The sequence below is a fragment of the Carlito syrichta genome, unplaced genomic scaffold (genome assembly GCF_000164805.1).
Source record: "Carlito syrichta isolate Samal-C Ts95f unplaced genomic scaffold, Tarsius_syrichta-2.0.1 Scaffold55349, whole genome shotgun sequence".
Lineage (NCBI taxonomy): Eukaryota > Metazoa > Chordata > Mammalia > Primates > Tarsiidae > Carlito > Carlito syrichta.
In genome coordinates this window covers 22,600-48,846 of record NW_006999445.1, presented here as the reverse complement: position 1 = coordinate 48,846, position 26,247 = coordinate 22,600, and the positions used below count along the sequence as shown (strand labels likewise).

The window sequence follows — 26,247 nt, the reverse complement described above, 5'->3', positions numbered from 1 at the left end:
TTTAATTTGTAATATTTCTCCAGGAATTATAACAAAATAAATTTCAAGTTATTATGATAAAATAAACTTACATGGTAGTCTCGGCAGGACTTGTCCTCTGTGGAAGGTATCATACAGAAATCTAAAAGTACCTTTGAGAGAGGGAAAAAAAAACCCCAGCTAAGGTATCAGGGCAGCACACTTCATATGAGAAAGGATTTTATCCATCTCTAAAATAACACACAAGGTATTCCCCTTCTCTTCCTTTACTTCTTGTACCTCAAGAAGAAATTGCAATCTGTATCATTCAGAAACAAAGTTTAATATACAATGTGTTATAAATACCTCTGCATGCCTCAGAAATTCCAGGTGATTCAGAAAAATCCCATGTGCTCAAGAATGAAACTGCGTTTACTAACATTTGGGCAAGGGATATTTCACTAGTTACCTATGATTTGATGTCTTACTGAGTTTCCAAGGCTGGCTGAACATCCCTAATCAGAAAAATATGAAATTCAAAATACTCTGAAATCCAAAATCTTTTGAGCACCAACAAGTAGAAAATGCCACAAATAACTACGTAACAAGGTGAAATGACTTGCCTGAAGCAGCACAGCAAGAGGCAGAGTCAGAATGACATCCGGGACCTCCAGGCTCCAAATCTGGTTCTCTATCCCCTGTGTCATTTTATTTTACTGCCTCCTACAGTACTTAAATATACTTTTCTCTTTGAATGACATTTGAAGTCATTCTGCTCTTCTTGATTATTCTGTCTGTCTTAATTCTCAAATCCCAACTTTTCCAGTTTTCTCAACTTTTTTATTTTCCTTAAAGATGGAAATTACTATTAGGTTATAATTATCACTGTAAACCCTCACATCATATCATTTGCCAAGCATATACCCAGAAAGAATTTTGTTTTAGAGGGCTTTCTTTCATGCATTCAAGAATGTCTTTCATTTGCATCCTTTAACACTCATGTGCTCAACAGTTTGTGCATGTTTGTCCTGTGGTAGGCATCCAGTCATATGCTGTGTGCATATTTAATGTAGCAAAGAGAGTCACATGTTCAAAGGCCCACAAAGGCCAGGCAAGTAATATAAATGAATGAAGCATGCCAGGCATAAGAGCTTTTTCCCATTGTTCTTGAAACATTCGCTCTCCTTGGGCTGGCATTTATCTTCACAATTTGGATAGAGCCATATATCACAAAATATCTCTCCACTATAAGAAAAACAACTGCATACGAATGACAATATGGGACAAATAACACTAGGCATTGGAACTGAGTACACAAGAGAGGTGGGGCGGGTCAATCGAGAGTATTTGCTCCATTTGTGGGTAGCAGAGGCTACTTGGTCCAGCAATTCCTGCCTTGTGAGAAGGCAAGCCCAGATACCACAGCTTCTCATTTTTATAAGAGGTCAGATATCTGGATCCTTAAGGAAACCATCCTGATTTTAAATGTTAGCAACCAGTACAAATTTGAAACAATAACATGCATGCCAAGCAAACATATCTAGAGGCTTAATTCAGTCAGCAAACACCAGTTTGTAGTCTTTGCTCTTGACTTAGAGTGCTTGAATAAAATAAATGTCTACAATATTTTCCCGAATTACATATAATACCTAATAAAATTATTTAAGTAGGTACTTATTAAATAATTGTTGGTTAACTTACAACCTATGGAAAACTAGAAGCTTTATTTTCTTTAAAGACAGAAATTACTATTAGGTTATAATTATTACTGTAAATCCTCACATCATATCATTTGCCAAGCATATACCCAGCAAGAGTTTTGTTTTGAAGAGCTTACTTTCATGCATTCAGGGAGGTATTCTACCATTTCCATAATTGGACATTTATTGCTTGGAGAACAGTGACTAAAAACCTTAAGACAGTCATCCCACCTGTAGAAAAATAAATAAGACAAACACAAGTCTTAATCCTTCTGTTTTTCACAACAGTTGAAACTCAAGATTATATCTATAAGAGACATCAAAATTTAGGAGAAATCAAAATGCAATGGTCATCCCTGGCTCCAGTGGAACTAATATATGAACAAATATAAATCTATTAATAGGATTCTTGTCCACTAATAAAAATTAGGAATGTTGGAAAATTCCAGGATGGCTGCTATAATCATTGCTCTGCCTTTCTCTAAATGCCTTCCAAAGAAGCTAGGCATATCTTTTTTTCTCCTGAAGTCATAAAATGGTAAGTAAATATATCCATATTCACATACCTACATCAACAACATAACACTAGACCCATATTGAATAGTTAATATATATATTCATATATATATCCTGTATTGAGTTAAACTACAAACTAACATGTGAAAAGTTCATCGATAAGCATAGCCTCTGGCAGAACGTTACAGAGTATGTCCCTCTCTTCACCACCACCCAATTGGATGAAACAGGAAGGTGCTTACCATACTAAGGAGGAGCTAAATCTACAGCAGGAAGCAAAGAACAGTCTATTTATCTCCAAGACACTGCCATATTTTGTTAATTCTACCAGTAAAATCCACCTAGTATATCTGCATCATCAACAGGAAACTTCTGGTTGCAGTTTCATTAACTGGTGCTTCAAAGGAATGATCAACAGAAGATTCTTGAGATTGCCCATGCTCAAAAACACAGACTTGATCTGCCTTAAATATGAGATTGTTCATCTCTATGTCTACCCCTGGGTGACACCAAGCTCTTGTGCATATCTATCCATAATTGTGTAGAAAAGTTTATGTATGAGAAGTGAGACAAACGATCCTATAGCTTCATTATTAACACTCATTGGAGTATGGCTTGGAAACACAACCACAAAAGATCATGTACTAAGAGATATACCATTAGGTGACACTGATATTTTTGCCAGCATCCAGTTTTAGGGTTTCTGTTGGTAAGAGTGTCAAGCAAGTTCAGGTAGGGCAGTGCAGAGTCTGTGTGATGATGACATGGTGCCAGATGCTACACATGACTGAAAGCCCCAAGTCTTATAAGAGTGCCACTAAGGTTGGTCTTATACACCCATATTTTATTTTTTTAGAAATGTAAGCTAAAGATCAGAGGTTGAGCAATGTGCCTGTTGTCACCCAACAAAGTTCACTAAAAAATTTATGCAAATAATTATCAGTATAAAATGTTGATTAGACGAAGCATGATGGCTCACACCTATAAGCCCAGCACTTTGAGAGAATGAGGCAGGAGGATGGCTTGAGGCCAAAAATTCAAGACCAGCCTGGGAAACGTAATGAGACCCCCGTCTCTAAAAAATCTTTAAAAAAACACACAAAAAAAATGATGGGATATGGTGGTGCATGCCTATAGTCCTAGCTACTCAGGGGGATCCCTTGAGTTCAGGAAGTTTAGGCTTCAGTAAGTCAAGTTCATACCACTGCCAGCCTGGGCAACAGACCAAGAGCAAGGGAGGAAGAAAGAGAGAGAGCGAGAGAGAGAAAAGAGAGAGAGAATAAATATATAATATGTTGATTAATGGCTGAAATTTATTTCTTTTCTCTTTCTTGTTTCCTCTCAGGCTATAGATCATCCCTGACATCAGAGGACACTAAATGGTAGTGGACACGAAGACACTGTACCTTTGGCTCCTGATGGCTGTAAGAACCACATCCTTCCTCTTATTGTGAAGGGCAAGGTGCAGAAAAGAGGCCTGCTGCTTGTTCAGAACTATGTCAGCATCATGGCTCAGAAGAAGCGCAACGGCTTTGGCATGGCCCTCCCTTGCAGCAAAGTGAAGTGCTGTGTTCTTTTAAGGAAAGCAGACACAGAAAATGCAATGACAATGGCTAATCGGCCTTTGACCATTTTACTATCTTCTTTCATTGTTGAACTGCTTTAAAAAATTATCAGTGAGACTATTTATTATCAAAATACATAAAAATGTAAAACTGGTGCTCAGAATTGAGCTTCACAATAATGAGTTCAAACATGGTGAATGTGCTGGGGGTGTGGGGTGGATCTTTATGTATGCAAATTCCAAGGGGTTTGTGTTGCATTGCTTTTGCAATGTGATAATGTTCCAAGGACCAAGGACAAGCCCTCTGGGTAAAGATGTTGGATTGAACGCAGAAAATAATATTCCTGGGAGATTTATCATCTAATAGAGCAGTGGTGTGCAGATTCTGGGTTTCACAAGTTTTTAACAAAAAATTAGAGACATAATAAAGTTGCCAATTTTTAGTTATGTTACTTAAAGACTTTTTTAAAAGCAACAACAATATTCTATATTCCTCATTTCATAAACAAATGAGTATTTCAATACTTATTCTCCAAAAAAGGAGGGAGAACATAATAGCACAATAAATGGCCTTCAAATCAATACACTGCTAAACAATACACATCAAACTGCAATAGCCTGTGGAATGCCATTTGTGAGACTTGGAGGGTGTCCTCAACTTTCACCCCAGCACTTGTTGTCTCCTATTTCTGTTCCCCTTTTACTTATGCCTCACTCAAAAAGTCTTTTTTGTTAAACATTCAACAAAAGACTGGGAATAGAGCAATGAAAGGAAGAGGATGGCTAAAAGAAGACCTTCCTGAATTTGGAAGTGTCTGCTATTTTGAGATCTTGTCTAAGTATAAGAACCACAGTACATACCCCTTCTTCATCTAGTCGATCTGTGCACTTCAAATTAGTATCAAGAATGACTTTCATGGTCTGAGTGTACCCGCCCATGGATGCATGATGCAAAGCCGTCCAGCCATTGTGGTCACTGGCAAAGAATTAAGAAAAGACATGTGCATATACTTAACAGATGAAATGAGGGAGGACATGCCACTTGGTTCATTCTAAGTAAGTCTGATGACAACAAAAAGCATAATTGAAATCTGACAACTAGATATTATATACTTATAATAAATTAATTTCATGCTCAATGGTGTTATATGATCTTTCCATAATGTTATTTACACATAAGTTTTATTTAATACATTAAAATATAAAAGTGTAAAAAAATTACAAAATATTTGGAGGTGGGCGCAAGTAGACTTAGCATGTCTGTGTCAGATGTATTTGTTTCAAAGCTGTACTATACCTATACACACCATTTTAAATCTTGTTCCGTTCTCTCATTGAACATTTGTTTTGGTGGTGGTATTAGTCTTCATGGTCAATAGTTATTGCTAATAATAATAATATAGTACATGATACAAGACATTTAGCTCAGTGTCACTTATTCTTTTAAGAGTCCAGCTCCAAAAAAAGTCCTTCCTCTGCTCTTAAAGATATCTTTAAGATAAACTTTCAAAAATGTTTATTCTTTTTCACAGAAATTTAGGATGTAAATACAATGAGGTCAATACTTTTACAAAGTCCACATAGAAAAACAATTCTGACACAATTTAAATTCAGTACTGGTGAACAGATGTCTTGGGGGCAAGAGCCATCTTGCTATTTCATTGTAATGTAATGAAGCAACACCTGTCTGGCCTGGATCCACTTGGGTTCCCTTTGTAGGAGTTCCCTTGCAAGCAGGAAGAAACTGAGCAACATATTAATTTTGCTGCTATATCCCTAACATCAGTACAGATCAGTACAGAAATGTAGTTTTGAGCATCAGTCTATTGAGCTCTTTGCCAGCCACTACCTCAATGAAATTAGTAGACAGTTCATTGTTCTGCTATAAAATGTTTCCAGGTTTTCTTATTCTTTTTCTTTTTCCAACAAGGTCATTTAATTATACCACATATTTTAATATGCCTACATATTTTAATGTGTTTTTCTGTATGTTAGAGGCTCCCTAAACGTAATAAAGTTCAGGAATTTTTAATGTCTCCTTTCTTGCTTAAAGGGGGCTTTTTATGTTCATCATTCATCAGATTGAATACAAAGTAGGGTTTTTGAACTTGTGTGATTGTGTGTGTGCACACATACAAAACCATAATTTTGCATCTACATAGAAAGATGGCAGCATGATGATGTAGAATATGAAGAACCATATTTCAAAGGTTCTGAGAAATCTCTGCACAAAGTCACTAATTCTGTGACCTTGAACAAGGTTCCTCAACTGTATAAACTTCAATGTCTTCATTTGTCAACTGAAAACAATATTGACTTTCATTTTAATATTGGAGAAGTTATGTTTGTCTTGAAGAATAAATAATATGGATAAAAGTACTTAGATATAGAGATCATAATTTAAAATTTAACGGAAAGACAGCCTGAAAATGGCTAATTAAACAGACTATATAAACATTCTAATCGTATATCCTCACCTGAGAAATAATGCACCTCTTTTCAGAAGAAGTTGAACTACTTTATCATGTCCATTTTTTGCTGCCAGGTGAAGAGGAGTCATTCCAAGAAGGTCACCTTCATTCAAAAGCCTAGTATCACTTATGTCTTGTAGGAGTCTCTGACAGGTATTGATACGTCCATAACTTGGAAAAAATTAGGTTTCATATTTTCAAAGCAAATATTAAATAGAAAGAAGACTTGTTCATATGTTGCATAAGTTGACCCTTACCTGGCTGCAAAATGCAGGGGTGATTTCTTATCTTTGCTTTTGGAATGAATGGACACATTAAAGCCCAGTAAGTTATTTACAGAAACAGGGACCCCCTGTCGACATGCATAATGTAGAGGAGTACACCCATCATTGTCTTCATCCATTACCAGCTCTTTAATATGTTGCATCTATGGGAAAAATTAATATTCAATTAATATTCACATATGTTGAATATTAATAACTTTGCTATTATGCTAATATGTTTTTCAAACTATTCTGTAGGACTGTTTTCCAACAGGGATCAATATGTAGTCTTTGGGGCAAAACTGTACATAACCTAAAGAGTTCTATGGGTGAATTTGAATGTGCTATCTCACTATAATGCATATTACCATATTAAAGCCCCTGAGAGATCCTGGAAGAAGGAAAATGTACTTAACATTTTTAGCCCAGCATTTTCCAAACATATTTCACCATGAGCCTTCCCTCGGCCCCATCTCTCACTTCCCGCCCAAATCACAACTAAGAGCTTAACGTTAATATGTTCTGCCTGGAAAAATGAATGGGATGTTGAAATTAGATTTACTTTATCTTTAATATGTATATTAAATTTAAAAAGAATGACAAATGAGGAACTTTATCCAATCAATTAACAAACATTTTGCTATTTTTCTTTAAAATATTCAAACACATATTTTTGATTCTTTATGAAAGACAGTGACATATTAAAATCTATTTACTATAAAAATGTGGTGCGCTTCACGTGTACCTGATAGACACTCAATAAATATTAGCTAGTGAATATAAATATGAAAATAATGCTTTCACCCTGTCATCAACAAGTCAAGTATGCCGATTAGTTTTTCTTAATTGACAGTGGAGTGTTGCTAATTCACTTACCTACTTGGCTTTTCCACTGATATGCAAGTCACAATGGTCAAGAGTGAAGGTAATCAAACTAATTAAGATATATTCTCATTACAGGTGATGGTATATAGAAATCCTCTTAACTTAGGAAACTCAATCTCAATGTAATTAATTACCCTTATAGCCATCATCATCACCACTACCATATTGTAACTGTTCACATGTCATCTTTATTGTAAAACATTTTTCAAAATTCTAGAAATAGCTCCCATAGTTATAAAAATTATAATAAGTAAAATCAGTTTATTCCCTGTTAAACACAATTCATTTTATGGAAACCTATAGATATATATTACCTGCATAAACTCAGGACATAAATTTCTTAATCCATAAGGTTGCTGTACAGTCAAATGCAAAAAGTTACGTCCAAAATGATCTTTTATGTCTACTCGGGCACCTAAAAAAGCACAATATAAATATAAATTCTACTCATTTATTTAGAACATGTTAAATGGTACATTTTAAACTCAACAGAAAATTTTTGACTTAAAATTTTTCCAATATTTAATTTTTAGAAAACTTTATTTGGATGAAGAAACTAAACATATTTTAAGATAGGTTTACGTGTGTGTGTGTGCATGTGTATAAGTTGGGTGGAAAATATACAATGTATTACATTAATATATGACAGCTTACCTTTTAAAGTATAAAATATAAACATGGAGAGATTAGAGATCAAGAAAAAAGAGTATAGACGGGAAGGTTAGCTTGCCTCTTTGTTATCATAAGCCTAGGTTAGTATCTCAAATGAGGATAGTTACAGTGCCTATATCACATAGGACTGATTCATTGAAAGTTGATGAAATATTCAGCAAAATGCCTGAGGTATAACAATTGCTTTATGAATGTTATCTATTCTTGTTCTGAAATTATCTTTTTAAATATTGCTCTCTTACTGGACTGAAAATTATTCTAGACATGGAAAGTATTCTGCTTATCTTTGTATCCACAGCACCATCTATTAGCATAATAGATGTTTGACAAATGTTTTTCTGACGAAATTGACTTGATCTCTCTTGGTACCTTTAGAGAGTAGCAAATTTACTATATTCCAAGATGCAGAAGCAGTTGCTAGTAAAAGCGGAGAACGTCCTTCAGAATCGATGCTATTGATATCTGCTCCCTAAAATAAAACAAGTCATTCAACAAAGAGTTTACAAACAGAAAAACCAGCTTACATTGTAATACCTAAATAATGTAAATTCATTGAAAGAGTTAACAGATAAATCAGCTTACTTTATAATCTCTAAATAATGTTAATTCATTGAAATACTATCTATACTATGACTAGAACTAAAGCATTTGACTAATTACTGAATTACTTGAAATGTCTCTATAATTCATATGTTGTATTATCAAAAATAAAGGTTTTTTATAATTTCAAAAATAAAATTATTCTCATTTCATGCTTTTTACCGACATCTGGCAATAGCTCTATTTCTACTGAAACTAAAAAAATAATATCCTTTGCCATAGATCAATAATTTAGTTCCCACTGTAAGAAATTACTTTTAAATATTCATAATTTTAAAAGTCTTCCAAATTTTTTCCATATGTGATTTTTAAAACATTCAAAAGAAACCATTCATTTTTTTAAAAAATCTACTTTATCTGTAATAGATGAACTGAAATTATTGATTTGAAATCACTCAAATTCTAAAGTAAAACTTTAGTCAAACATTTGAGAAAATTTATATTTAATATTCACATTATATATATTTAAAAATGAATAAGTCAATATTTACCATTATGCATTATGGTTATAATATTTGCTATGGCAAGAAATCAAAGAACTTTTAACATTTCATGGAAAGAATTCTGTATTTTAGGCAGAGTAATAAAAATAACTTAAATTCCAATTGTGGATATTGCCCTGTTCTTTTAGGGCTCGTTGAGTTAAAAGGATGACAGCAGCATCCCCTCTGCAAGCTCCATGGTGGCCAGTGAGATTCTGCCACAGTTCTCTTGCCAGGTGAAGAGATGGTTGCTTTTGCAGGAAGCCATGCATGACATAAACTATGGTATATAATGAGTCTTTCCAGGATTCTTCTATGAAAGTATCGCAGTTTCAATAGTTTCTATTGACAACACACACACGTTCAGTAATACAAATGGAACTACATTCATTGCTGATATGGTGGGGCTTCAATAAACCCACTATCCAAGCATCCGAATAAAGAGCTTATTAAAATTTATCTCTAAAGCTGACTGATGCCATGTCTTAGAGTGAAAAGGATCTCGTGCTTTCACTTGTAACAAATCTTTGACAATATTTTCCAACTCCTTGGTTTTTAGTTGTTTGAAAGATGGCACTGAGGCAGTTGGAGTAGAAGCTTACACCACATGCTGCCTGTCCTGCTTCCAACTCAAAGCCACCAGATCTGAGGAAAGGTAGTGGACCTGTCCAAGCCCAAACTTCCCCAATACTCACTCACAGGCCATTGGAAGAGCTTTCCTGGCAATGTAGTGCAAACTCCCCACTCTACAAACACTGTTATGGGTATCCAAAAGTATACTTTGTCACCCAAACTGCTTAGTAATAAAGTTTGGTCATTACATATTCATAAACAATACTACATTTGCAAAAGCGGCAAATTATCCTTTTGTAAACTTTTTTTTTCTGATAAGCAAGAAATCAAACTTTGACTTATTTTAGAAAACCCATATTATGTAATTCCGTGGTTTTTCAGCTATGAATAGTAAAATAAATCAGTAAATATTAAAAAGCAAACCAGTAAATAGAATAATTACCACTGAAATTAAATAGTCTGCTAGTTCATGGTGATCAAATAATGAGGTTCTGCAAAAGAGAATTATAAACATTATGATTAAAGTACTATTGATATAAGCATATATAAAATAATACATATAATAAAGCTGCTATATTCAGAAAATGAATTTAACTAGTCATTGAATAATATGATAAAATGTTAGAGAATTAGTAACTCAAAATCCATAACTGATTCTGATAAGGGTAGTATTTTCAAAGTAATAGTAATAGGACAAAACCAAACACATCACAAGATTTTCTCCTTTAACTTTTGGTAAACCTATTTTTCTCCTGTAAAATCATCATAAAGATGTACTGAAATGAGTAATGATATCTGTCCCAGGATATAAAAGACAAAAGAAATGGTCAGTATCACCGTAATTATAGGAACCAACAACAATCAGTTGCATACAAGTTGCACTTAAAATTCACCCGTAGGATTCAAAAAGCTCCCCCTTTGGTGGGGGCAGGAAGCTCATCTTTGACAAAAGTTAGCAAGACAGTATTAGCTTTGCTAAGTTTTTATGAAGCCAAAATAATTATGGAGATAACTGAAGTCATTTTGGCATCATCTCACAGTCAGTCATAAGGATAATGTTAGTTAATAAAGCAAATAAAGGTGGTCAGTCTATATTAAAGCACCACCATAACAAATGTTAACACTAATGATTTAAAATTTTATGCTTCTTATTGTAAATCTCATTTTTTTGTTTCAAGATTATCTGAGCTCTTCTTGGACCCTTGTATATAAATTTCAAAATCAGCTTGCTAATTTTTACTGAAAACTCACAAGAGAATGCATTATATTTAACATAGATTTATTATATTTGGTAATTTTAGGAAGCAAAACATAACTTTAAGATTCAATTTTCAGCCGGGCTCGGTGGCTCAGCCTGTAATCCCACGCCTTTGGGAGGCTGAGGTGAGTGGATTGCCTGAGCCCACGGGTTCGAGACCCGCCTGGGCAGCGAGACCTCATCTCTACAATAAATCAAAAAATCAGCTGGGTGTAGTAGTGCATGCCTGTAATTCCGGCTACTTGGAAGGCTGAGGCGGAAGGATCACCAGTGCCCAGCAGGTCGAGGCTGCGGTGGCCGGGAGCAGCCACTGCACTCCAGTCTGGGTGACAGAGTGAGACTCCAACTCAAAAAAAAAAAAAAGATTTAATTTTCTTCACATAATTTAGTCTTATGCATATTTATATATTAAGGCTGTGTTCTGAAGATACATATTAACAACAACCAAATAATTGGGTTTCCAAATTGGTTAAACAAAGAGTTTACCCAACTCTTTGGAATCAAAAAGTTTTTAAAATTCCTTAAACTTATCCCAGATATTGTGATATAATGTGAGGAATTAATTGGCATTTGGATTTTAAAAGCTCCCCACATAATTCTAATAGGCAGCAGCTTGAAAATCTCTAGCTTAGAGGCTAGTCTATCTACTGAGATTTGGATTTATTTCAATGACTAATTTTTTAATTTTTAAAAGATTTCTAACTGCATTTTTTTGTATCACCAATACTGGTTTCATATATGCCTATTTGTTTTTCATAATCAACTGTTATCCTCATATATTTATATTTGCATAACTAATTATTCCTTTCTTTAAAATGTTGAAGGTCTCAAATATCTTTATTTCAAAATTCTTTTCAGATTGTCCTGCCATTTCTATTTCCTTGGAAATAAAAGAGCCTTTTGTTGACTTTGTTGTCTTTTATTGGTTTTCCTTTATGCTATGAAATTTTCCTTTGCAAACTCATCCTAGGTGGGAGTTCCTTTCTATTCATATATATTCTACTGTGGCAGGTGGTTTCTATGCTGTATATATTCATCTCCACCTCCCAGTTAAGAAACAGATCCTATATTGGTATCTAGAGTTTCTTTTTCCTTGAGAGATAGTGTAGATTTCCTGGTCCAGTTGTCTATTGAAAGTATCTAAGATTTTTTTCTGCCATTTCACACTTCCAGCCTTCTCACAGCTCTGAGTATGTTTGTTTGTGTGTATATGAGTGTGGGCGTGTGTGTGTGTGTGTGTGTGTGTGTGTGTGTGTGTGTGTGTGTGTGTGTGTGTAAAGGATACATGGGGGGAGAGAGAGAGAGAGCGAGAGCTCTTTTTAGCCACCTCTTTCACTCACATGAGGAGCATTTAGTACTTGTCTTCCCAAAGGGATTGAACTCCCATTCTACACTGCCTGTTTCCTGTCCTAGCTGTAAAGTCTCAGTTTCAGATACTTTCCCTGATGTGTGTTTCTGTTAAACTCTACAGAAATTTTTATCATTTTTGGTGACTTGGTTATAACTTCCTAAAACATAAAAATATGTTTTGAAACCATTTATCTATGACTGTGGGCAAAGCGGGAGGAATTAGGATGGGAAAGGTGGAATATCAATATGTATTTGCTCCATTATTATCATAAAAAATGGGATTAAGATACACGTGAGGAATTGGAACACATTAGAAGGGGCCTAGAAAGCCTTGTATGTGAACTTTCTAAGCATACTGAAAATCAATCTTGAGCCTATAACCACTAGACTGAGAATTGATCTAGAATATACCATTGGAGATTTTATTTCATGAAATTTATTAGTATTCTACTTGGATTCTCAAGGAACACAAGAGTTTCTAGTTGAACCACAGGGTCTTTGTTACCTTCTGCTGTTTTCTCTGTTGGCATAACTGTTAGCTTTTTCTTGCAGAGTATAATCTAATATGTGAATTAAAAATCTGTATGCAGAATGATAGGTAGGAAACTTGCCTGTGAAGCAGGGTCTCATGATGTCCATCAACTGCATTAACAATATCAGTGCCTCCAGAATAGGACGATATCATCAGTTTAACAATCTCAGTGGCTCCCTGGGTGGCAGCAAAATGAAGGGCTGTGCACCTCCCAGTCTGTAAAGAGTTTTAATACCAGAATCAATGTTTAAATCCAAATTTAAGAATATCACTTATATCTATCTGTGAGTTTTTTCTTCCCTGGTCAATAAAATGAAGGAATATCTATCACATTTCAGATAATGAATAGTAATCAGTTTCACCTATTAAAAAGCATCTGTATAAAAGTCAGAGCTAGCAGTTGTGTTTTCTTGCAGTCTGACAGTTCTTCATCATTATTTGGATGCCATTCTTTCCCCCCAGAAATGTAAAACTGTGTCACATTCACTGTACATACATTCAGTGTATAAAGTGATTCCTGGCTAGGCGCAGTGGCTCATGCCTGTGACCCCAGCAATTTGGGAGGCCAAGGATGGAGGATGCCACAAGCTCAGGAGTTCAAGACCAGCCTAGGCAACATAGTGGGACTCTATCTCTCCAAAAATAAAAAAAAATAAGCTGGGCATGGCTACTCGGAAGGCTGAGGCAGAAGGATTGCCTGAGCCCAGGCGGTTGAGCCATGGTCATACCACTGTACTCCAGCCTGGGCACCAGAGTGATATATCAACTCAAAATAAAAATAATTAATTAACTAATTAATTAATGAATTAAAATGACTCCAGACCCTACACCAACAGTGGTAACTCTTCATTTCTATATCAGAGGGAGTTAGTGACGGTGTCTAGAATTCACATGGGATTAATAACCAATCTCCTCTCCTTCTAGAAAGCACAGGTCTTTGCCATAGCTGGGAAGAAGGCATGTTGTCATCCAAAACCAAGGACACTGAAGGGAAAAGGGCCAAAACTCTATATTTTGGTCAAGATGCCTGGTATACCTCAGAATGCACGCGAAGTCAACACTTCACATACATATCCCTAGAAATTAAGTTAAGTAGCCCTCATCTTAAAAGATGATAACATTCAGAATAGAATTATAACCAAAGACATTCATGACTGGGTTGTAATGTTCCTGGCTGGACATTATCATCTTCTTAGGGTAAGTCTTAACTTATTTAATGTCGGTTAAATTAAATATATTCTTTATTGTATCTCGATGTCTGCAATTTTTGGGGGAGTGCTCAGAATTCCTTACATAAATTTAAATTTAGGGTACTCTCTTGTTCTGCTTCTGCATGAAAGAAGGGCATACTACCTATTTCTGGTATTTTTTAAATCTAAAATAACTGTGTAAGAACTATAAAACACTTTAGAAAATAACTTACGACAATTCTAAATTAAAAGTGCCATATAGAATATGAACAATTACCTCCATCAGGTCTATGTGTGCACCATTGTCCAGGCACATTTTGATCATTTCCAAGTCTCCACTTTGCACAGCCATGTGGAGAGGGCTGGCTTTCCCATTGTTCACAAAGTTAATATGAGACTCTCTGCTGTACCCATGTTCTTCACCTTTAGAAGAAAATACCAATCAAGATAACAAATATTTAAAATTAAAAAATAGGCTTTTTAAAAAGATAGCATATTTAGACTTATCTAAAAGCCCATGCATAAATTCTACTAAGCATTTTTCAAATGAATAGCACCCACAAGTAGCCTTCTTTACAGTATACAACATAGGAAAACCCATACTCACCAAACTTCAATATTATTTCCATACATTTTTTGGCACCTGAAAATGCAGCCTGGTGAACAGGAAAACATCCCCATTTATTTGATATACATGGCTTAGCACCTTTATTAAACTGGAGGAAAAGAAAGAACAAAAAGAAAAGTTAAATGATGCAAGTTAAGCCCCAAATCATGTGAGTGGACAAGAATTTATTGTCTCTCCTATACTATTTTACTATTGTATGTCTATGTAAAAATACATAGGAAGTTTCCTATGTTATGAAATAGATGCAAGAAAGTAATTTTGAACTAGGCTAAGATCTGAAGCAGAGGCATTTTATAGCTTCCAAAGAAGTAACAATATAGACACAAAAAACATTAATCTTAATACCCCAGCAAACTAAAGTCAACACATTATTTTCAATAGGATTAATAAGACTTTTAAAGACATTATCATGATTTCTATACCATTCTCAATTCCTTATGCACGTAAAGTAATAGTATTTCCCAGTTACTGTTCCTTTGATTTATGTAAAACTAATAAATGAATGTATCAGCATTCTTGATAAACCACGAAAACCAAGAATTTTCACCATTTAAGTCTCTTTTCTACAATAAAAGGTTTATGTGAGCCAATGATTTGTAACTATCATCTTCTATAAATCATTAGACTTCAGTTTTAAGTATCTTTGATTATTAAAAAAGAAAAAGTTTTGAAAAAGCAGAAAAGTATGAAATATCTCCTATAATCTCAGCTTAGACAGCATCAGTTTATATTGTATACACACAAATACACACACACACACACACACACACTCACACATACACATATGGTATACATAGTCCAGAAATGGAATATGTACTCTATAAAATTATATTAGGCATTATTAAAATCATATTTAGGTATTGTTAAAGACTATTGCTAAGTAACAGCTTTTTTGGACAATATGATCATACAGTGTACTCACTCATAAAAATTAAATATGCAAAGAAATAAGACTTTAAAAATATATTATTTGCCATAGTGTTTCAACTTTACTATTTATTTATTCCAATTTTCTTTTGGTTAATTTAAGGCTCTTTTTTCTTTTTTTTAATGGGTGGATCATGTGGAGTTTTATTTTTTTCTTCTATTAACTATAATAAATAAATCAGTACAAAATATTAAAGGTGCATCTTTAGCCAATACCGTTCAATTTTGCTCAAATTATTCTGATTTTTTTTTTAAGTGAAAAACACAAATAGCTTCTCCTGAGCATTGATTATCCACATGCAATAATAAATTTTAGTAAATTTTCACTCTTTGGGATTAATAAATGTTATACTTCTTTATTGTTCTTTTTGTGTTTGTTTATTTTTATTTTTTTATTTTAAAAATGTAGAGTACAATTCAGGATTAGGTATACAAGTGATCGGTTTGAATGTTAGTTCATTTATTCTTACTCTATTATTTATTCTCTTTTGAGTTCAATCATAACAGCTTAAGATTAAGAAATCTTTGAAAGAAAGCTATTTACTAGGATTCTAATAGCACACTCAGAAGGGGCACTGCCAGGAGCAAGAGTAAGCCATTTAGACAGACATCTCCAGCATCTTACTGGACCACCCCAAAAAGCTGCACCAGGGAGAAGGCTGGTTCTTTTCTCAAGCATGTGGCAAAGAACCTCAGCCATTAAATCACTCAGGACTCCCTTTCTGAGAATCCATGGTAGTAATTTATTCTGGTCTTTGGAGCAAGAGTGGCTGTGTTTCTGTTGGCTTTTATTTTATTATTTTATGAGTCCCAAAAGTCTGCAATTGACTACATTTGTCTTTTTCTTTTCTTTTCTTTTGTGGCTATTCAGAAGAGCAAACTTAATGTATGACCCATCTTTATTAACATATAGGCCATTATACTGTGTATTTGATATTCTAGCCTGACCCCAAGTTTCACCTCAATTCTTCCTGCCTACATTTTCTTTTCACTTTGATTTTCTTGCATTTTTTAAATGCTTTCCTATTAATTTTCTATGAGGAATCTCAGATCCACTTAAAGGGTGTGTATATATTTAAACATATCTAGTTTTCCCTGAACCAATTTCTATATTTTTCTAAGGAGAGAAACTTAAGAACTGTTGCAAATAATAATTCATGTTGTACTCATGAAAAGATAAAGTAGAAGAATATTATTAATATACAAACCAAAATCTGAAGTGCTTCATTATTATCTTTGGTGCATGCAATCATCACAGCTGTGTTGCCATTTTCTCCCTCCAAATTAATATTAGTACTGCTGTGCTCAGTCAAGACCTACACAAAAGAATAAATGTCAAAATGCTAAATTGCAAATTTCCAAGTAAGGTACCTATCTTCAACTAGATTATAAATTCTTGAATGTCAGTTACCACATTCATTATTTCTTTTCTCTTTCTTCTCTCACACCATCTGGTACAAGATTTTGTACATAGTGGGTACCAAAACAATTTCTCAAATACAAGAACTAATGATGATTTCAAGATCACATCAACTAAGGCAATACTGAATTATGGAATTATAAATAGACTAGGAATTGTAGACACTAGTTAACAAAGCTTTACTTAATACTTTTGACTTGTATTAAGTGAAGTTATATTAACTAATATTTTCAGGAAAATAAATTTGTGGAGTCATTTAGAATGTGTTCTTGGAAGAAGAGGACAAGAGAAAGAAAAGAAGGGAGAATGAAAGAGAGAATGGAAAAAGAAGGAGGGAGGGAAGATGGGAGGGAGAAAAAAGAAAATGGTTTCTCTTTTCTTTCTAGTCATCTTTCTTTTACCTGGATTGTGCTGATGGAAAGATGCCTAATTATAAAATATGTTAGGATGATTTATTCTGGCCGGCTTGAGGACCTAAACCCATGGCCCATGTCTCCAGCAGGTCCTGAGAATGTGCACCCACTGTGGTTGAATAGTAACTTGGAGGACAGAAGTTACAAGAAAACATAAATCAATACATGTGAATTTATACTGGGAAGTAGGATATTTCCAAGTGGGGGTCATTCAAAGATTTTTCGGACTGATAACTAGTTAGAATAGTCATCAAAGGAAACTTGAAAGTAAAGGAAATGGGCAACTTGAGGAAGATAAGGGAGCAGTTTTTTGATATGTAGATGAAGTTTTAAGGGTAGTGGTGGTAGACTTCAACCTGAACAGATTAATTCTTTTAAAAGATGCCAGAGTCCCCCCAAAACAGCTTTACAGGGTCATACAATATTTTTATTTTTCCTGCTTTATCTTCCAGAGTCAGGTTGGAGAGTAAATCACATTAAAAGCTAGGAAGTTGGCAATGAAAAGAAAAAACAGTCGGGTTAGTCGTTAATTGCAAGCATTCTGGGAAATGTCAATGGAAACTCCATTCCCTTTAGTAAAGAAAATAGTTTTGTGTAACACTTTGATAAAGTTCAACTTAATTCAAACTTGGTCTGAAACAAAATCTTTTTTCTCCCTAATATTCCAACAATGTTTTAATTTTTCAATTGTTTCAAAAGTTACCTTTTCCTTTTTTTTTTTTTAATGGGAAAAAACAAGATCCACACATCGTATTCGGTTCACATGTGCTTTGAGTCTCTTAATCTAAAATGTACCCCTTCTCCTTTTTGGAGGCATTTATTTGTTAAGGAAAGCAGCTCACAAAAAAGCAGTACAAATCTTGGAACAGAAACTTTTTCTACAGTGTAAGAAATTAGCATCCAGATAAAATGGTCAAGTAGTTTTTTAAATGGAATTTTATTGAAGACCTGTTACCTCCTCACCTAGTTGACTGCCAGCTGATAATTGCCCAAGAGTCTATAGATCTTTAACCAGACTTTATTTTATATTTAATATAACAAAATTTTTTCGTATAAAAGTCTTATCAAGAGAGAACTCTTGAATTGATCTACTAAAGGCCTTTCCTAATGCAGCAAGACTGTGATAAAACTATGGCATGTGCTTATTATTAAATTTTTAGAAAGAATTTACTAAAAAAGCTGTTTTTTTTAAAAACCTTGACTTCTTTTAAACAGTACAGAGTTTTTTGTTAACAGAATATGACCCGTGTGAATGTCAGCAAATAAATTAGGCTTGCTAATTAGCTCTGCTCATGAAAAAAAAAATTAAACTGAGATTTTAGTGCATAAGAACATGTAGGGAAAGTATTGATGGATTAAGGGAAATGAGAACACAAGATTCCTTATGTGGACTTTGGGCCCCTCCAAATACTGTTCTTAAGAAGCCCTAGATTCACATGCAAAATAACCTATAGAAAAAGATTTTTCTTTCTTTGTCTTCTTAGAATGCTAGATCATTCTAGACTTGTAGCATTTATTAGGTTGTTGTTATTGTACTACCATAAACACAATCTTTCAAAAAGCTGTGTTAAATTATATGTGACAGAAAACCCAGAGAGAGCAACTAAACAGTGCACCTACTTTAAATTCAGTCATGTCCAGGCAAGTATGGAAGTTTCAGAGGTTAGCCAATCCTTCAGAGGCCCTTTTGATGAGAGCCCAGGAAGCCATAATGGAGTCAAACAGCTGGATACTCTGAATTTAAGCCCACAGGACTAAGGCCTGAAGGCCATTGAGAAGCAGGCCACTGCCTACTCCCCAGGACAGTCGTCCCAGGGAATACTATGCACACCATAGGCTGTCTGTGCAATAACTTGAGATGATGCCTGAATGAAAAATTTTACTTTACAGCCTTCCAGGTAGCAGGGGAAGGTATGGAAAAGGGTTGGTGGAGCAGTCAATGGAGCAGGCTGCCAAACTGGCAAGGACTGATTAGGTGCAGACTTGACTGTGGGCAGAATCGAGAGAGAGGCAGGTGGAGAGGACAGCTGTTTGCAAGCACAAAGGGAGCACTTCAAAACACTCCTCCTTTTTCTATTCTCATAATCTCTGATAAACTAGAGTGGTTTGAAAATACTGTGTTTTAAAACGTAGTTTTGGCTGGTAAGAAAGGGAGAGTCAATTTCAGTTACAATTCTTGTAACGCTTGTAATCCTCTTTTTCTGGTGTCACTAGGGAAAATTTGTCTTATGTTCATCATCTAATTTATAAATCAGCTATGAGTTTGCTGCTAAACTTTCTTTTCTGTTTTTACATGATGCCTACTTTTCTGTATTTGTTGGTCTGAAGATTTCTGCTTTCTAATTAACAATGGCCTTTCACCTGTTACCTGCTTTCGAATTCCCAAATCACACTTTCAGAGGCAGTATTAATTAAATTAATGAGCACATGTTTCTGAAAAGAGCCTTCAGAAGAAGCATAATAACTTCTTGAGGAAATATGTGACATCTCTGGGAGAGTTCCCGCAGTTACTGATGGTCCAGCCCAAATGATATGGAAGCATGTGCCTCATGAATAATGAAGACCGAAAAAACTGTTTCCAGAGGTCTTTCTAGTAACCTCCTCAGGAGCCTGTCCTGACTTCTCTTCATAGGTACTCATATTTCAGCTCTTCCATTCTCAGTCAGTCAGAATCCCACTTATTTGATCATTCATCCATTCATTTATTCAACAGTCATCTCAGCAGAGTGCTAACTGAGGACTGGAGATATTTAGATTAGTAAGACACAGCCCTTCCTTCAAAGCTTATTAGCCAGTGAGGAAGAAAAAGCACAGTGAACATTTTATTCCAATATCATGTGCTCAGAATTGTGATATAGCCATATACAACCATATACAAGGTGCAGTAGTGAAGCAGTAAGGAGCTACCCTTAGGTCTTCTCTGTCAGACACAAAGGAGCCAAGGTCTCAGAGGACTGGGAAAAGGGTTTCTGTGCTAAAGGGATCTTGAGATGCATGGATCTCTTTGGTGATTTTAGACAATTAGCTATTGTTGTGGCTTACCACAATAGCCAAGTCATCATTTGCAGTATTGTTTCTACAGGAAAACTTATTATAAGCTCCAAATAGTCTACCTTAGAAATGGACTTCTGAGTCATGATTCATTTGTAAACTGCATTCTTCTTTAGGGAAGCATGTTTATATTCTGTGGAACTCTGAGATGTAGTTTAAAAGCCATGGCCTAAATCTTACATTTTAGGCATTACCAGGGATTCTTCTATTTGATGAAACTTAATCTCAAACATTGAAAAACAATGAGAAATTTCCCAATAGTATTGTTATGTCTCCTGCTAACTAATTTCCCCGACATGGGCCACCCACTTTAGCCAAAACAACGAATCATAATTATGTTTTCTGTTTTTATTAAGACACTCATTAACTTCTTCCTTTTAGTCATTATGTCAGTTGAGTAAAAGCAGTAAAGCCTGAATTTGGAAACACAAAAATGAGAACAAAATATCTAAGTCTTGCTTTCACCAGTTATGTGACATTAGGCAAGTTATTCAACTCTGTGCCTCAGTATACTAAGCCACGAAATGGAGCTAGTAACAGTCTTCATAGTTATTTATTTATTTATTTCTTAAATTTTCGTTTTGAGTCAGGGTCTTACTCTGTTGTCCAGGCTGGAGTGCAGAGGCATGATCACAATTCACAGCAACCTTGACCCTCTGGGCTCAGGTGATCCTTCCCTCTCTCTCGAGTAGCTAGAACTACCAGTGTGTGCCACCACATCCGACTAATTTTTTTTAATTTTTTTGTAGAGTTGAGGTCTCACTATATTGCCTAGGCTGAACTCAAACTCCTGGGCTCAAGCAATCCTCCTGCCTCACCTTCTCAAAGCGCTGGGATTACAGGTGTGAGCCACCCCATCCGGTCTCATAGTGGGTTTTATAAAATGAGGATGTAATATACTAAAACACACTCACTCTTAGAAAAATGTTTGATAAACAAGAACTGTTCAATAAAGGTAGGCCTATCATCATCATCATCATCATCATCACCATCATCATCATCATCATTACCATCATCATTAGTGAGAAGTAAAGCAAACATTGTAATCATTACATTTTGTTTGCCCTGGAAGCTTAGGGTGTCCCTCTTGGCCCACACAGAGACAGCCGGATCTGGATGCCAGTCCTTATTCTGCAGGTCAGGGCTGAGCGAGCCAGCCAGCAGACTTACCTTCATCACATTGTTGTGCATTCCCTGCACGGCTATGTGCAGGGGTGCCATCATGTTGCTGTTTTGGAGGTTTGGGTTAGCTCCTCTACTGAGAAGAAACTTAACACTTTCAACCTGGTTTTTTTCTGCAGCCCAGTGCAGAGGGGTATTTCCACAATCATCCATCACATTCAACGCTAGAAAAAGACACCAAAAATATGGATTAAATTTTGCTTGGACTGTATTCAACACCTCCTGAGTGCTTATTCACTTCAAAATTCAATGCCAAGTGTGACCGTAACCAGTTGTGTCTTCTTTATGAAAACTAAAAATGTAGCTTCATTTCTCATGAAACATCTAATAAGCACCTCTCTGGAATATAAAAAAAGCATGGCACTGACTTTGTCAATTGAGTTAAATTTCTATCAGCCGTTTCACAAGAAATAAACCCTCCTATTGCTACATGATTTTAGCTGAATTTGAGGACTGTGATAAAACATTGAGATTACATAAAAGCAAGAACTATATGTCAGGCATTCTACTAGGTTTACACAACCATGATTTCATTCAGGCTTTAACAGCCCGCAAGGTAATACTGTAACCAGTTTTCAGAAAGATGAAGATGCTAAGGTTTAGAGAGGTTAAAAGTCTTGCCAACATCACACAGCTAGTAAGGAGATGTGGAAACTACCTTACATCTTTGAACCTTAGCTTTCTCATATTCAAAGTGGTAAAAAAATGTATATTATATATATACACACACATATATGTACATATACATATATGTTTATATACATACATATATATATACATACACCTACACACCCATACACAAAGCATGTCTTTAAAGATCTTAGCAGAGTTCCTGGCCTGTAGCAATGATTCCAAAAAATGTTAAAAAGAAAAAATACACACCACTAACAAACCCTGATGTCACACATGGTTTCCATGTATTTCTAAAATTCAATATATGGCACTCTTTACCCTGTAAGCTCAGCATAAGAATAATATATCCTCCCAACCTGCAGTGTTGTATAGTTATTCTAGAATAGACATGGCTATCTTCTTTACCAGCCATTTAAATTAGTGGAAGTAGCTCTTCATGTCTGGGGAGGGAGAAAACATTAGTCCATAAATATGATCTGGGGACCATCCATGATACCTGTAACCATGGAGCCACACTTTTTCTATTTCTCTTCTTTTTAAAACTCATCTTTCCAATACCTCCTTTTATCCAGCCAAGCGCCTCATTCTCAACAACATGCAAACACACACTCATGTACCCTGAGAGTCACACACTTCCTTATGTACATTTCTTGACCATTCTGTCTGATCAAGAGGAATTATTCCATTCACCTTTCCATTTGGCACCAAGCTAACTTAAACAAGGTTCTATATTTTAAAATTCCATTCACTAATTAAATAACTTGAATTAAGCTTTTTTCTTTACCACTTTTTACAAATCATTTTTACAAAGGTCACCAGGGCCTTTTAATGTAGGAGCTTTATTATGATCTCCTTCCTATTTGATCTCCTTATGGCAATTGCTCCTTCTAACTCTTCCATACCAGTAATATCTCCCTCAGTTTGTGTACCATCTGTCTCTTATCCATCACTCTCTTCACCCTTTTTCGGGTTTTGCACTCTGCCATCTGTTTATTAATGTTGGTACTCTACTCTTAGCTACCTTTATTAGCAAATTTGTGGTTTCCTACAGAATTTTTATGTATTTCCACAGTTTCATCTACTTCTCATGCAATAATGGCCATTTTGAGGCCATTCCTCTTTTCCTTCTACATTTCTAGTTTCCTACTGGATATTTCCAAGTAAATTTCCTCTGGGACTCCCAAACTCAGTATGACTAAATCTCCTCATACTCTCATACTCACCTTTCTTCTGTTTTCTTACATGTCTCTTTTGTGGGGATGGTTATATTACTAGCCTAATCTCCTAAATTAAAAATTTCAAAGTCAGTTCCAACTCTCTGTCACTTTTTTTCCCCACATTCATTCTTTTATCAAGCACCGTCGACGCTGCATGAAAATATCTCTTCAATCTTTCCCTTTCTCTTCAGTTTAGCCTCATAACTCTGGTGGACTCTCATCCTCTCTTTACTACTAAAATATCTTTGTAAACTGAGATTTTACTTCTGATCCATCTTCCATACTATGGGAGAATGATCTTAGATAATAAAGGTCTTATCACACCACTTTACTGCTTACATCTCTGCGGCATCCACCACCATCGTTGCCTGCAGCTGAAATTCTTAATTAAACAAGGCTAGGTGGATAAGGCCGTGGGGAGGGGAATGCTACATCTTCTTGAGGTGTCCATTTTATTCAATGAATATAATATACATGTAGAACAATCGTCACAGAATACTACAGAAGAGTACATAAAATGTATATGAATTTTTACAGTTCATCTAAAAATTAAAAGAAAGTGTCTAAAAATCACTGCATTATCTTTGCAGTATTTCAGTGGAAAGTTTTGAAGAGCACTGGTCTGTAGGGAAACCCACACTTCTGAGTGAGATATTCAGTCCCTTTATAATTGACACTAATCTACCCTTCAGAATTACTTCATACCACCCATCCCAATGAATCTAATGGGAGGAAGGATTTATGGAACACTCATGACACTTTTTACCTTCACAAGAGGACTCATTAAGAATCATCTGCATCAGCTCAACTTGACCTTCTCCTGCAGCATGATGCAAAGGGGAGGCATTCATATCACCATATTTCCTTAATTTCTTTTGTTTCTTGATAAAGTTCTGCAATGCACATGAACTTCCTTCAAAAACCACCTAGGGGTGTATATAAAAAAATATAATATCAACAAACATATACAAAACTTACGAATACAAGGTTAGTTATTTTATAGCCAAGACTGTCATGTTTATCAGTGCATTAAATAAATGTTTTTATTTTCTGATCATAATCTTGTATATACAGTACAAATAAAGACTTTCTTCCTCTCCTTGTCCTCAATCTGCCTAGATTCTTATAACCCTCATAAAGCATCCCTCTTTGAGCAGGATTTTGTGATAGCTCTTATATACCTTCCCTAGTCCACCTCTCTCTCTCTCTCTCTCTCTCTCTCTCTCTCTCTCACACACACACACACACACACACACACACACACTCTCTCTCTCTCTCTCTCTCTCTCTCTCTCTCTCTCTCTCTCACAGTGGAGTTTTCCAGACCCCATAAGATGTGATAACCTCACAGCATTGACAGATACTAGAATATGTGCTGTACCTTCTCATGTTTTAAAATTTTTCTTCATTTTAATTTCTAATAGTATAAACATTGGTAGCTGTGACTCACGTACACAAGTACTCCTCAGGATCTTCAATAATGTTTAAGCTGTCAGGGGTTCAGAGATAAAAAGTTTGAGAAATGCTCGCAAGGTATTTCTTAATTTCTCATTGTATATATTTTCTGTGCTAAATGTGTATATTTAGTTTTCCATGATATATACATATGTGTGCAGATGATTTTTCCAGAGAGAGAGAAGGAAAGAAGGAAGGAAGGGAAGGAGGAAAGGAAGAAGGGAAGAAGAAATGAAGGAAAGGAGAAAAGGAAAGAAGGAAAAAACAGAGCCCTTTATAGGACAGCAGATGAGGCCGCATGGACTATTTAGAACTTCCCTATACTCAGTGAATTTTAATTCCCTAAATTTTAAAAGATCTATGTAAAAACAGTAGGGAAAATGAAAGGAAACATGTCCTATGGCAACATATGGACTAAAATTATTTGTTTCTTCTAGCTTTGCAAATATGTGGCCAAATACATTTGCCTGAAAGTTTTCCAAAGCTATTTCTTAGCAAATATTTTATCATATGGACCCAAAACAAAACGTTCTATAAGATAGTAGCTTTCATGGAATCCACTGTAAAATGACTCTTTTCTAAAAATGCAGATATCTTTCCCAAACAAATAATCCAGACACTTGCTTTCTCTATCTTTTGCCAGGACAGGTTATATTTGTCACATGATAATAATGTACATGTGTCAAAACTCTAAGTTGTTAAACATTACCAGACTAATCTTTATTGTCACCTGTGAAAATCAAAGTTATCAACTAACAGTAAATGTTAAAATACTGCTAGGGGAGGGACATACTTCATCAACAAGCGTGCCTGCATAATCAACGTTTGTGTACCTAACCCTGAATTGTATCCCACATCATTATAATAAAAAATTTAAAAAATTTAAAAAACAAAATACTTAGTGTATTTTAATATAGTTAAAGAATTTAGCACATTAGGGCTCATTTAGTAAATATCAGGTTGGAATAAACAAAACTTAATTTATCAAAATGTTGAACTTTGTTTTTTGGGGTTTTTTTTGGTTTTTTGTTTTGTTTTGTTTTTTGTTTTTGAGTTGGAGTCTCACTCTGTCACCCAGACTGGAGTGCAGTGGCCGCTCCCGGCCACCGCAGCCTCGACCTGCTGGGCACTGGCGATCCTTCCATCTCAGCCTTCCAAGTAGCCAGAATTACAGGAGTGCGCTACCACGCCCGGCTGATTTTTTGATTTATTGTAGAGATGAGGTCTCGCTGCCCAGGCAGGTCTCGAACTTGCGGGCTCAGGCAATCCACTCACCTCAGCCTCCCAAAGGCACGGGATTACAGGCTG

General features: G+C 35.3%; 1 protein-coding gene across 1 annotated transcript in view; it reads right to left on the bottom strand.

Annotated features, from left to right (window-relative positions):
* TRPA1 (transient receptor potential cation channel subfamily A member 1) overlaps positions 1 to 26,247 on the bottom strand; it is a 62,881-nt gene that overhangs the window by 32,570 nt on the left and 4,064 nt on the right. The window contains exons 2-16 of the mRNA XM_021708007.1: positions 24,252 to 24,411; positions 21,624 to 21,799; positions 16,778 to 16,885; positions 14,622 to 14,730; positions 14,292 to 14,437; positions 12,904 to 13,040; positions 10,127 to 10,175; positions 8,399 to 8,498; positions 7,672 to 7,772; positions 6,467 to 6,636; positions 6,216 to 6,380; positions 4,600 to 4,714; positions 3,581 to 3,747; positions 1,796 to 1,889; positions 72 to 131 (exon numbers count right to left, since the gene is read on the bottom strand). Coding sequence (XP_021563682.1) covers positions 72 to 131; positions 1,796 to 1,889; positions 3,581 to 3,747; positions 4,600 to 4,714; positions 6,216 to 6,380; positions 6,467 to 6,636; positions 7,672 to 7,772; positions 8,399 to 8,498; positions 10,127 to 10,175; positions 12,904 to 13,040; positions 14,292 to 14,437; positions 14,622 to 14,730; positions 16,778 to 16,885; positions 21,624 to 21,799; positions 24,252 to 24,411 — 1,857 coding nt within the window. The remainder of the gene's footprint in view (positions 1 to 71; positions 132 to 1,795; positions 1,890 to 3,580; positions 3,748 to 4,599; positions 4,715 to 6,215; positions 6,381 to 6,466; positions 6,637 to 7,671; positions 7,773 to 8,398; positions 8,499 to 10,126; positions 10,176 to 12,903; positions 13,041 to 14,291; positions 14,438 to 14,621; positions 14,731 to 16,777; positions 16,886 to 21,623; positions 21,800 to 24,251; positions 24,412 to 26,247) is intronic.